Below are 13,534 nucleotides of genomic sequence, written 5' to 3'. Positions count from 1 at the left end.
TCCTATGACCCAAGGATCTCCCACTTGGCCCTATTTCCCTTTCAGATAGTACCATTTTGCAGAGAGTGTGGAGGTGACATTTGGACCTCTAGGGACAGTCATCTAAAGTACAATTTTTATTACTCGATTGAGACCTTGAGACTTGGAAAGCAGATAAGAGGCTGAATTCCAGTGCAGGTGGAAGGTGGAAGGAGGCAGAGAGAAATGGATTAGAAGATGAGAAGAATGTAGAGTATGACCTTAGATCTGGGTGCTTAACATTTAGGGTGCAGTGTGAGGCTCTGAGTAAGTACAAGCAAGTCAGTCATTCAAGCAAAGAATAACTTCCCAGGGAGGAGGGAAGCAGATGGAAAGAAAGAAGAAAGGGTAGAAGGAGGGATGCTAAAAGCAGGGTGGGTAGGGATGGGACAGACAATCACACAGAACAAAACTGTGTAGTGTTCTGACGGTCAAGGTCAGGGATGAAGTCATTTCTTAAGAGAAAAGTTTCAGTAATGAAATCTAAACATCTCCATTACTGAAATATCAGAAAAATCTTTGGAAATCCCCCAACAAGGTACAATTCCTTGTATAAAGATGACCCATCCTCCCTGTCTTTTCACACAGACATGTCACTGTAAGGAGCAGAACCAGGGACTAGGAGCACAAGGCTGTCCCTAGGAGTGGGCAGCAGGGAGGAGAGGATGGAGATGTAATGTGTAAAGGAATATTCCTGAAATGCTTTCAGAAGAAGAAAGAATAGGGAGCAATGACACATACCTAAGGATAGACTCTCTCAGGGGGACACAGCCAACACTGATGAAGAAAACCAGATGACCCACAGCCCTGTGATGCACTTATTCAGACGGTCACTGACATCCCCAGACACATCTAAGAAGCTGCAAAAGGTACTGCACTACTGCTGGGAGCCAGAGAGAAGAGCTTAATGTGATGAGCAGTAAGGAGGGCTCCCAGAAGGTGGGTCTGAGAAGCCTGAGAAGGTTCTGCTAGAAATCCAGCTCAGGCAGGAAGCCCAGTTCATCACCACCATGTCATGCTTTCTGGCATAGCAGTCTAGATAAATTCTAAAATAAATTTTGTTGTATCTATTCAAGATACGCATCACGATGTTGGGCACATAGACACACAAAAAATGGTTACTGCTGTGAAGCAGATAACTGTGGCTTATCTATGCGTGTGGCAAGAATATCGTCTACTCACTTAGGAAGATCCCAAGAATGTTAACAGTGTTCATGTTGGATCTCTTGACCTGTTCTTTCTTTGTATCTGCTCCTTTGTATCTCAGTCTAACTCTGTTGTCTCACTCAAGCATGACAAGAAGGCTGAGGTCTCTTAGGAACTTCTGTCCCCTTCTCATCTGGCTCCCCTATAGTCTTGTCACACCTTTTCTCAAATTGGACAAGCCCAATCTTGCAAGGTCATGAGCTATCCAGCATCATGGTCCCTTCAGACAGGGTTTGGAAACACACAACAAGAAATATTGCACTGCATGGAGTAAGATGATTATGTCCAGGGTGAAAACAAGTTAAATGGTGTTTAAATCCAACTCCTGAGTGCCCAGAACAGTTACACCTGTTAGAGCAGAAAATAGTCAGTTTTCCAAGCATGGCACCAGGGTGCAGTGGCAATGTTATGGCTTTTTATTACATACTTGTCAGTCTTATTATCCTGGTGTATTCACTTTAAAACCTGCCTATCAATTACCAAGCCATATGCAAAAAAATTTAAGTGTCTGTATACACCAGCTTAAGAGGCAGAGAAAGCATTCAGCAGATAGGGTGAGGGGCCTCTTGGGATGGTCTAAAAGAATATCATTAATTTTTACAGTGTACTTTCATTTCTGGAGCCACTCCAGCATAGGCTTTCTATAAAAATCATCTCAAGTTCAGGATTATGCTATATGCTTGCAGAAGCATCACAGCAAAAACGCTATTCCATATGTTGCTACTTAGCAACGTAGTCTGTAAGTCCCACAGCAGGCATGGAACTGGAAACTAAACAGGAATTACAATGTGAGGGATGCGATGAGGCAAGCTGTCCTGGATTACTAAACTATGCAGCTGTTTGATGTTAGGTAGGAAATGGAACAAAACTTCTTTCTTTCCTACAGGATGACTGAGATCTCACTTATGGTCGCCTAAAGGATACCTTGATTACAATTCCCCAAAAGAACACCAGGTAATGAATTCTTGAACACAGTCTATTGCAGGAAACAAAAAAGAATGTTAAGTGTAGAATTTAGCAAAGGCCGTGAATTTGTTAAGTTTATTTGCCTCCAGGATATATATTACCTCTCATTAGTATAATTTTTAAAACAACTCGTTCTAAAATAAATCTTTTCACATAGCCTTCATTATTTAAAAAACACCTTGCACAAAAAGCTGGAATTATCTGTAGAGAGCACAAAATTATCTGGATCTCTTTCTTCCTTCATTCTAAACAGTCATCGTATTGGAAACAGTCTAAGGACTCCTGACCAAAATATTAAGAAAAAAACATAGCTGGTTGTTTGATTTTGGTAAGGGATTAATTCAAGCTGTGTTGAATTTACAAATCTAAGGAGCTGAATTGCAAAGATGCATATATTTTGAAGTTGCCATCCTTTATCCCAAACTCCTTAAGACGGGCATAATGGTTCTCTGCGAGCGAGCAGCTGCTTTATAACAGTAATCATTTATTGAGTTTGTGTTTCTACTGTTTCAAACAAATTCAATTAGCCTTCACACTTCAAAACCCTAAAGGCCCAAAGAGATGGTACCGGCTTGCTTTAATCTAATAGTAATACTAAACTTGTCAGTACAGTTTGGGGATTGATGGTTAGAAGCAAATTAATAGTAACATTTTTCATTTTTTAATCAAACAGTCCTATTCAGAACTACCTATGGGTCCTGGAGGGTACTTAGCAGAATGAATTCAGCAAAGGAAGAATTCCACATGCAAAGCTTGCCTGTCAGATTCGTTCTTACACTGATCTTCTCAATAGACTGGAAGCCTGCAGAATCCAGGTCTTACAACTTCATGATGACCTTCATGGCTGGTCCATACAGTGGAGTTTCCAGAATGTCTTCCAGACAAAGCAGTTGTCATAATGACTTTTAAATAAATTCTGAGCTTTCAGAGATGTGTGCCTGCCTGTTTTTAGGTAAGCAGGAGACATTGGCTCAAAGAGAACACTCCTATTATATGCATTAGATTGCGTTTTCTGACAACTACCATGAAAGAAATATTTTTGTACGTAGTCCCTTTGTACCTCCTCTCCTCTCAGTGATCAAATGAACTCAGACAGATAAATAGTCATTGAAAACTACTACCTGGGAGTTTATGCGCTCAGTGGCTGGGATGTGAAATTCCAGGCAAATGTGATTTTTACCATTAAAGAAAAAATAGGTTCACGTCCACAAAATGCTCCTGTGAACTCTCCCAACTCTCATTTATTCACTTATTTATTTTTGCTTATAGTGTTCTGATATTCTATGTTATCTTGGCACCCTAGGGCAGTTATAATTTTGCTTTAACTGCTCTCTCTGGATTAGAGGGCCTGGTTTTAAGTATCTAAAAATAAATAGCCAAGCATTTACTCTTATAAATGTAACCATTTACATTCTCGATCCACTTTTGTTGTCACTTCTCATGATTAAATACCTTGTCAACCTTTCCCAGGGAAATGGACACAAAGGTGCCCTTGAAAGATTTCAATCATGCTCATGGTCAGGGACCTAAAAGCCGCTCTCTTCCCTGCCTCCAAAAGGTCCTAAAAGCAGCCGTCTAGAACTCACCAGCCATGATCCCTCAGTGATGAACATAATATGGGTTTGAAAGTGGTCCTAAACAGTTGATAATTGAAGCTATTGGTGGCATGTGTAGCTTACAATGATAAGCTCACTCACAGTCAGAAACACAAATAACTTGCACCTGTAAAGACTTTATTTCCTAAAGGTAACACAACTGTTTAGGAAAGCTCATGCTGGCAAAACAGCTGCTTGCCATTCTGGAGGGGAAGCAAGGTAGCATCCTTCAACAAATGCCAAAGCTGGTGTTTTATCAGCTCCATCTCATTAACTGGAAACAAGGCTTAAATGCTTTGTTTATAAATTATGATTATTCCTGATTGCGGCAGTTACTGATAGTGCTACTCATTTGCAATGCAACTCTTTGAATTTGTTTAATTACAATTTGAAACAAGGCAGAGAAGATTAATTAACCCACCTGGCTGGCTGGCACATAGTCCTGGCTCGGCTCTGTCATGCTCATATACATGTTCTCACCGTCAAACTGCGAATGAAGCAATAGTAAACATTGAGCAATCTTGACTCTCTGTGTGTGTTTTTCTCCCCCACCTCCCACCATCAGACTGGAAAACAGTAGCCATAAAAAATAGCATGGCTGAGAATATGAAAAATCTGTCATAGCAAGTGAGCCACATCTTTCCTTTGATGTTTCTGTTGTCATCTTTCCTGACCTTGCGTGTCAGTGATTTGGAGTAATTAGTGCTCTAGTAATTACAGCAAGCAAGCAAGAAATGAATGGCTTCCTTTCATCTGCAATCTGTTTTAAAACAAAATGGCTCATTTTGCACGCCATGTATACATACTGCAGTTGGGCTGTAATGAAGTATTAAATGAATGGCATGCTTTCTGAAAGGAAAAAATAATGGGAAATACAAGGAGGCACAGCTCCGTGCATTCTGAGTTTAGCTCTCAGAAAAGAAAAACTGCAGAGTTTCATAATGGACTAAAACTGGCTTCACTCTTACAGCCTTTTGATTAGAAAAGCATTTTAAATTTATAGTAATATCCAAAGAAAGCATGTGCCACCATAACCGTGGCTAAGAATGGAATTTAAGAATAACAAAGAAAACCAATAATAACATATAGGTACCATGATCAAATTTCTTTCCCTGAAATTTTTCAAATACATAGAAGAATATAAACAGACCAATGCATACAAATTGACCCACAGATTTGTAAGTTAGGAACAAGAGAGAAGAAAAGTATTCACAGGGCAGCCCTATCGCAAAGCAACCAAACAAGCCATAGCATTGACAGCAGCATAGTAAACTTGGCGATGCTGGGTTTGAATCATTCCATTCAATCTGCCTCTATCTTAAGTCACTTGGTAAATGGGGGAAGTATTCCTCTTTGGTTAAAGGAAGATTTTTTCCTAAGATAATAATCAGATGGACCAGTATAATCAGCTTCATAACTAGGTCTAGATATGTGTGCAGTGATAGGCTTTTCAGACAGAGGAACTTGCAAATGTGAGGGTCTACTTTTCAAAACAAAACAATCATTGATAGAAGTACAAGTTAATGGAAATATGGGCATTTTGACATACCTCCAAATTGATACAGGTAAACAGAGAGCCATGAGTCAGAGACATTCTATTCCATTACTTTTGGGTTACTAGTCCTATAAAAAGGTTATACGACCCCCTAATGATGCTGGAGCACTCATTAGGTTAACCACAAATACTGAAGGGATTTCTTCATGTATCACCCTATAAACCCATTTCATGTCATGCACACTACCTATCTCAGCAGTCACAAGACCCCTTATTGAATGACATGGCTGTTTGTCCAATCCAGAGATTAGCACAAGTAGAGAAGAGAGCTATGTGACTCAGCTGCTTGTCAACTAGCTCAGGAGCCTTAAGTCCTAGTGACTTTCCAAAGGGTGACATTCCATCGGTCAAGTGAGTTCTCCTAAGCACCAATTGCCCAACATATCCAGGAACTTAAATCCTGACAAAGAACTTCACAGGGAATTCTCCAGCGTGGCCTGCTGTGGGGTGTACTGGTTTGTTTGCAAATGTTTTCAATGTTAAGATGCCAAGGAACCACTTAAAATATGGACAGTTTTTTGACTATGACAAACTAAACGGAACAGAAGTAGTGAAGTGAATCAGCCGATCCACGGTCCATGCATATTCTAGAATGTGTTACTTTCTATTTCATCTTCTCAAACTCATTTTCTAAATCTGGCATCATCCTCAAGCCAGCTAAAGCTTTGAAGTTTTGGTTTTAGTCTATCCAAAGTGTAGGCTGATTGAATATGTTCATGTTACTGTTCTGGGTGAACACTTTCCCTCAAATTGTACCAAAGTTAAGTGACTTTGAGCCAAGGCTGAAATAGCATTTCACAATAAAAAAGTGTGCAGTTATAAACATTGTCAATTTTTAGTATATTCCTTCTACCTTGACACATATCTATTTCTCTGCATGAAATAATTTAATTTTTTGACTACCAAGGGTTAGTTGTTATTATTAATACTTCAATATCATTATTAATACTTCAATAACTGAGCATGGAAAGGGGCAGAGCCCTTAGGCTAGGTGCTGACTATACAGCTTCTTCCAGGCCTGTCTGGGGTTAAGTCAAGGCTGACTGGCACATGCAATCACCTGCCAGAGCAGATCAACCTATTCTAAGATAGGATGGTGAGTTAGCTACCAGTTCTGAAGATAGTGTTCCTGTAGATGGTGATGCTTCAGGATGGGTGTCCCTAATCCGGACACTGGAAAGCCAAATTGCTTTTAAATTCTAGACATTTTAAGCACCACCATGATGCCACAAGTACAAAGCTCCACAGATCTTTCCACAGTGAAAATAATGCAGGCACACTAAAAATAGTATATGAAGCTGCCTTCTGATTATGGATATATAGTTAAATAAAATGTATCTTGTTTACATTCAGGTCATCTCTCTCTCTCTCTCTCTCTCTCTCTCTCTTTCTCTCTCTCTTCAAAATCTGAAAAAATGGGACAATCTGACATCTCAAGATTTCAGATGAGGCTATTTAACCTGTATCTCTATGGCCTTGAGACACTGCCCAGGATTTCCATGGCCTAGTGGGTGCTTTTTATAATGCCCCAGAAGACAGAGTGATTAGTGCTAAGCTTGTCAGAATGTCATTACATGCTCAAAAGACTGTGGAGGTTATGGTGGTTAATTGTGTGAGTTAAACTGACTGGGCCTAGGGGTGCGCAGGGATCTGGTAAAATGTTTTTCTCAGTCTGTCTCTGAGAATACTTATGGATAATGACAACATTTGAATAGGTAAACTGAGTAAAGCAGACTGCTCCCAATACACACGGGTCATATCCAACCAACTGAAGGCCTGATTTCTCCAGTCTGGTGTTAAAATGTGACACTGGTGTTTTTCCACCCTCATAGTCAACAGATACACTGGCTTTCTTAAAGTCTTGAGCCTGTGAGGAGCTCTCCCCAGGCTCTGGTTTGCCAATGGTAGATTTTGGAATTGCTCAGCCTCTTAACTATATGGGTCAATTCCTTATAACCTGTCCCCCTACACACACACACACACACACACACACACACACACACACACACACACACACACACACACACACACACACACACACACACACACACACACACACACACCATCTATCTATCATCAATCTCTATATCTCCTGTTGATTTTATTTGTTCAGAGAATGGTTAACACAGGTGGCTTCTTTTATTACTACCATACTACACAGAACTCTTAAGGATCATATTCTTGGTGGGCACACGAATACACATCTGTTGTCCCAGCACTCAAGAGACAGAAGCAACAGGATCTCTAGTTCGAGGCCTGTCTGGCCTATACAGAAAGACCTTGCTTTTTAGAGGGTCGGGAGGAAAGGAGTGAATGAAGAGCATGTGTAGTATTTCTGGAGAACATGCCACAGGGAAATATTCAATTCTTAGGAGCACTTGCTTTCTAGAGAGCAGGGCCTAGTTTGCTAGGGGGAGTTTTTGCTATTTTGCTGGGACAGTCCTTCAGTCCTTGGGGTCTCTTTCCCACCATGTTACTTCCTGTGCCTTCCCATCCCCCATACAGTCACTCCCCTTATTCCACAGTGCCTCCCTTCCCTTTTACATTTGGAAATATTTCCTAGGGTCCACTACTTCCATTAGTGAGGGTCAGCCATGGTCAGCCTATGGGCTCCCCTGGATAGGTGTGGGTTTCTGGGTAGGTGTTATGGTTAGAGATGGAACACACTAGATAGTGGGTGACCTAAACACACCCCGTAAGTTATGTTCAGCATTAGAACATAAAAAAATGTTTATTATCTAATTAACAAAACTCAAGTCATACTTGTTTCATTAAACAAATTATCTTCCCAAAGAAAGTGACAGTGGCTTTAGAAGACAAAGAAGACTCAGTTTTCAGACAAAGTTTTGATGGATTTTTTTTGCTTTTTTTTTTTTTTTTTTTTTTTTGAGTGGAATCTAGGACTTAAAACATTACCCAAACCCTCTACCATTGAGCTACATTTCTAGCCCTCATGAGTATTTGAGGGTGATGTACTCCAAGTTCACAATGGATTAGAACTAGTTGAGGGACTGGGGTGACACTGAAGTTAGTGTTTTCCATGCAAGCATGAGAACTTGAGTTCAGGTTGCAATGCCCACCCACATAAATACCTGGTGTGGTGGCATGCATTTTTAGTCCATGCCTTCTGTGGAGCTGGAAACAGGGAGGTCCCTATTAGCCTAACTGGCAAACTCAAACTCTCAGTGACAGACTGGATCTAAGCAGTAAAGCAGATGGCATCTGAAGAAGGACACATGAAGTTGACTTCAGGCCTCCACAGGCACCTACATATATACTTGTGCATTTGCACACACATATGTACCGGCACATATGAAAATAGGTGTGTGTGTGTGTGTGTGTGTGTGCACATACATGCCCAACTGATTCATTTACAAACAGAACCCTTAAGAGGAAAAGAAGAAAAAGTACAGACATGGTAAGGACACGATCATTCAAATGCTGTCTCCAATTCCTCAATATTCTGATTTTCAAGACTGTATTTAATATAATAAACTTAGGTTGGCTGGGGACCAAGAGCCCGACCATATATAAGCAGGCTCCCTCTGTATGAGTTGTAAAACAAAAATCAGTACATGTAAAAACAGGCCTCCTCCATCTCCTTGTGGTTGAAGGCTTGCAATTGGACCCTGGCTGAGAAGGGGAGAGGGCCATGGTATCCTGATCCAGCTCTTCCCCCATCAGGCTAGGTTTCCATAGCTCACCACACCCTGTCCCGGAACTGCTGCCAGGGGCTCAGCAGGCCTCCCACTACTCCAACCATCTTAAAAGGCATCCCATGTTGTGGGCTTAAGGCCAGTTGTCATTTGAAGTAGAATTATAACTTAGAGAGTCCTAGAATTTTTGGTTTGGAAAGCTCCCTAAAGACATTTATCTGAATTTCTCACATCGCGATGGAAGAAATAGATGCTTTGTTAGTCAAGAGGACCATCTGGGAATAGAACCAAGGTCTGGATTCTGAGTAGAAAAGCTTTCCACTATGATATACTGCTTTATTTTCTATTACCCATAAAAGGTGGGAATTGGACTGTACCGCTACAGATGTTCCTGATAAAATCATTGTCAAGTGAGTAAAAACTACATGAATATACCTAACTACTAAACACCCCAGCTTAGCAACACAGCATACTGCAGAGTGTTGATTGCTTCTGCCTGTGATTGCATGGCAGACTAGGAGCTGTAAATTGCTGTCGCTGCCCAGTATCACAGACAGGACTGAACTGAATGTTGCAAGCACAAGAAAACTACAACATTCAAAATTAGGACTAGGGGGCTGGGAATGCTGTTTAGAAACAGAGAACTTGCTTAGCATACACAAAGCTCTGGTTTCTATCCCTGGCACCATTAAATAAATAAATACCATGATTTAAGTGTCTACTGAATTCATATTGCATCTGCATTTTCATAAAGCAAAGAAAAAAGTGGGAACTTGCACCATCATAAGTCAGGGGCTGTCTTATATGTAATGTATATTTGTGTTTTCACAGATCTGAAAGCACAGCGGGGGCATTATTATAGTCTAATGACCCCAATTCCCTCTACATGGATTACATATTAGATAACCATTATTAGATTATTAGTAATTACCGCAATAAAGTTGTTTCATTAAACATAACTAACTGCATTTGCCTATGCCTTATGTTTATCTCAGTTAGTAGTCTTGGAAGTCAACTGAATTTAGGCATTATAACTTTTCACAATGTATATGACCATACAAGGACTTTTAATTTCATGTTCTCTCAAATTACAACCTGCAGCAAAGTTTGAAAGAATAAATAGACTGACTTCTTTAAATCTAAATGTAAATGGCATCAAGTCAGGATTAGCTTTTCTGACCAGGCGCTTTTATTTTCTTTATTGTGTTTTCATTTCAAAGCACCAGGGGATGCAATCACATAAAAAGGCATTTATAATCTTCTACTACAGTTTTTAGAGATTGTTTTTAGAGGATATTAACCAAACCCATAATCCCAAAGAGCCTTTCAATCTAGGTAGTCATTATTTCTTCTATTTAAAAACAGAAAACAGATATCTAGTGCTGTGTGTAGCTAGCCAGTGATGAGCAGCAGTGAGCAATGTGAGGCTCTCAAAACAGGAACATAAGAGACATCTGTCTGAGTGAGAACATGAAATGCACACCAGTCATTGGCTCTGGAACAGAATGTGCTATCTTTTCTTATGGCAACTTTGAAAAGAAAACTTCGGCTAAAGGAGAGAGAGGAGAAGAGAGAGAGAGAGAGAGAGAGAGAGAGAGAGAGAGAGAGAGAGAGAGAGAGAGAGAGAGACAGAGACAGAGACAGAGAGAACCACAAATAATTTGTGCAAAGGTATCACACGTTGTCTGTGAGGGAAAATCCATACATTAATAGACACTTTCTGTAGGAACCTTTGATTACGAAAACAAACAATAGAAATGTTTATGATACTAATTGGTTAATATGACATTCCTCATTTGTTAGAAAATTCATTATATTAATCATAAGAAGGAGTAATAATTTTCAAAATAAAATTTCCATTTCCGTATTGTTTGGTCCAACATTAAAAGTTACGTTTATTTGTTTATTTGCTTATTTGTTTATCTATTGATTGTAATAAAAGAAATAACTTTGGGCAGCAAGTCCAAGACTTTTGCTATTTTGTCTAGATGCAAGCAGAGCTGGGGATTTAGGTGAGTTATAAAACGCTTAGATGATTGAGAAGCTAATTTAAAAGAAAATGGTGCCAGGTACCACAAGAGTAACAGAACTGTGCTGTTTTTTTCTGGGATTTTGTTTTATACTTTTTTTTTTTAATGGAGAGTGCTGGATGTCTCTACAGTTTTGTTCAAATGACTGCAGAACCTGGAAAAGCTGTTGCTGGTATTGATGCGTAACATACTGACATTATTGGTCAGTTTTTGGAAACTTTAGCTGTGCTGTCAACTTTGAAAAAAAGTATCCCAGTTTACCTGTTGAGTTGGCATTATACAAAAATTAACAGCCATATTGGTCTAGAAATGTTGAACTTAATTTTTTTTTTTCATTTGTATAAGGGTAACTCACTGTATTAAATATGTAAGGTCTTAAAAAAAGAAGGGATTTTGAGAGCCCATCCCTTGACCTGGACACATGGGGAAGGGCCTAGGCCTGGCCCAAGATGATGTGGTAGACTTTATGGAGCCCCTTTTGAGGGCCTTACCCTGCCTGGGAAGTGGAAGGTGGATGGCTAGGGGCAGGTGGGATGTTGGAGGGAGGGGAGGGAGAGGGAGAAGGGATTGACATCTGAAGCAAGCTTGTTCCTAATTTGAACTAATAAAATAAAATAAAATAAATAAATAAAATACAAAACTAAAATGCTTGGATGGCACATACAAGACCTTAGGTTCAATCCCCAAGTCAGAAAGAAAAGTCCATATAGAACGAAACATCTTAAAAGCTAATCATCACACAAATGAATAGAGACAATATGCACTGTTATAAGGCTAGTCACATGTATTGCCACATGGATCCAGTATTGCCCCACCCCTCCACATCCAGTGCCCTCTTTTGCTCAGGAGGCACTGGATGGGGACCCTTGTCCATGGATCTTACAGGATCAAGGTTGCACCTGCTAATGTGCACCAGTCACCCTGCATACTGAGCCCTATGAATGCATTGGAAATGTGTTGGCACAGGCAGAACCAGACAAGGACATAGGCAAGGGAAAGCACATAGCTATTCTGCTTCTCTTTTCTAAGTTTGTGTTTTGCCACCCAGAAGTTCAGAGAACTGAACTGGAAAGGGGACCACTGCTACTCATAGCCTGTGACTTGAACTGGAGGGGTAAAGAACGCATTGCATAGCTGAATTGCATGGTATGGAGTATGGAAGAAAGAATACTCAGCCACAAGTTACATCCTGGTGTCTACTTTAAAGCTACACCTATGTTCTGATTGTATCTCTGTCCTAGCAGAACATTTACTTGGGAACACATTGCCTTTGATAATGCTGAAATCGGAGATTTTCATTATAGCCTAAGCATTTCTCTAGAACATATCTTGTGACACATCATGTCAGTGGCATGAATCTTATGGAGAAGTCTTAATTTTCAAGGCATGGCTGTCATGCAATGGCTTTGTTGTCCTGACCACTAACAAGCAATTGTACTATGCTCATATATTCAGATCGTTATGGAATTCTTTTGGTAGTACCCTGACAGGCTCCACATGGATGGCAGTAATGCAACCATGATTTAAACCAGTTTTAACTTCTTCTTTTGGAAGTACTTCCAAGCTCATGAAATACATAGTTTCCATCACAATTGTACAGTGACTCTCATAGCTCCTATTATATAGATGATAAAGAGTTTGTATACTTCTCTGAGATGGATTGAATCTCAACCTATTATCAACTCTATCTTCCTAATTCTCAGGCCTTAATTAGTAATCTTTGCATCCAAACAGTTGACACCAACTCCACAGTCAAAGTGTATACAAAGACCCCACTCCTAGTCACAGTGGCTATGTGTCCTCAGGCAGGTTATGAACCTGTATGGAAAAATTCTGCCTCTGATTGGGGGCCCCAAGGAAGCTGACCCTGCCTCAGCACTCACAGGCCTGGATATAGTAGTATCTTAGGATGAAGAGGTATTATGAAAGGGAGGAACTGGCTCTATGTTTCCTGTGGTCTTCCCGGAAATGGACCTTGCACCCAACCACTAGTGAGGAATTGCTTTGATGCCATAGCCACTTGGAAATATGTGTTGTGTGATTTGTTTAGTTCATCTCCTCCCAGACCAACCTTCCATCCCATCAGTTGTGCTGCCCAGGGCTTTCATTACCAGGGTCAACCCAAGAGCTTGCATTCACTACCGGGTAGGCTGGAGCAACTTCTAATGGCACTAATGACTGTTCTGCAGGGCTATACTAATCTCACCCAATGTTTGTTCTGCTTTCATTGTATTATGGGTAAGTTTAGGGAGACACCCTAGCCCCGCCCAATGGCAACCAGGACAGGTGCCAGGTGGACCCGGGACTCGCCCATGAGGGCGGGATAAAGGGAAGTTGGGGTGACATAAGGGAAGGTTCTTAAGGGCTGCACATGGAGACTCTGGCCCCTTCTCTCTGGCCACGCTAGCTTGCTTCCTGTGAGCTCACTCTGGCTTGTGTTTTGCTCTGGTGTTTACCTGAATAAAGAAGTCTTACCATCACGGATTACAGTTCATCTCTGAGCACACA

At 40.6% G+C, this 13,534-nt stretch overlaps 1 protein-coding gene across 1 annotated transcript in view; it reads right to left on the bottom strand.

Moving 5' to 3' along the window:
• Nucleotides 1-13,534, bottom strand: part of Tox (thymocyte selection associated high mobility group box) — a 296,617-nt gene that overhangs the window by 142,572 nt on the left and 140,511 nt on the right. Inside the window, exon 2 of the mRNA XM_027398895.2 lies at nt 4,207-4,272. Within this exon, the coding sequence (XP_027254696.1) occupies nt 4,207-4,272 (66 nt within the window). The remainder of the gene's footprint in view (nt 1-4,206; nt 4,273-13,534) is intronic.

This window comes from Cricetulus griseus, chromosome 2 (assembly GCF_003668045.3).
Source record: "Cricetulus griseus strain 17A/GY chromosome 2, alternate assembly CriGri-PICRH-1.0, whole genome shotgun sequence".
NCBI lineage: Eukaryota > Metazoa > Chordata > Mammalia > Rodentia > Cricetidae > Cricetulus > Cricetulus griseus.
Note: the sequence above shows the minus strand (reverse complement) of the source record. Positions and strands in the feature narration are given on the sequence as shown.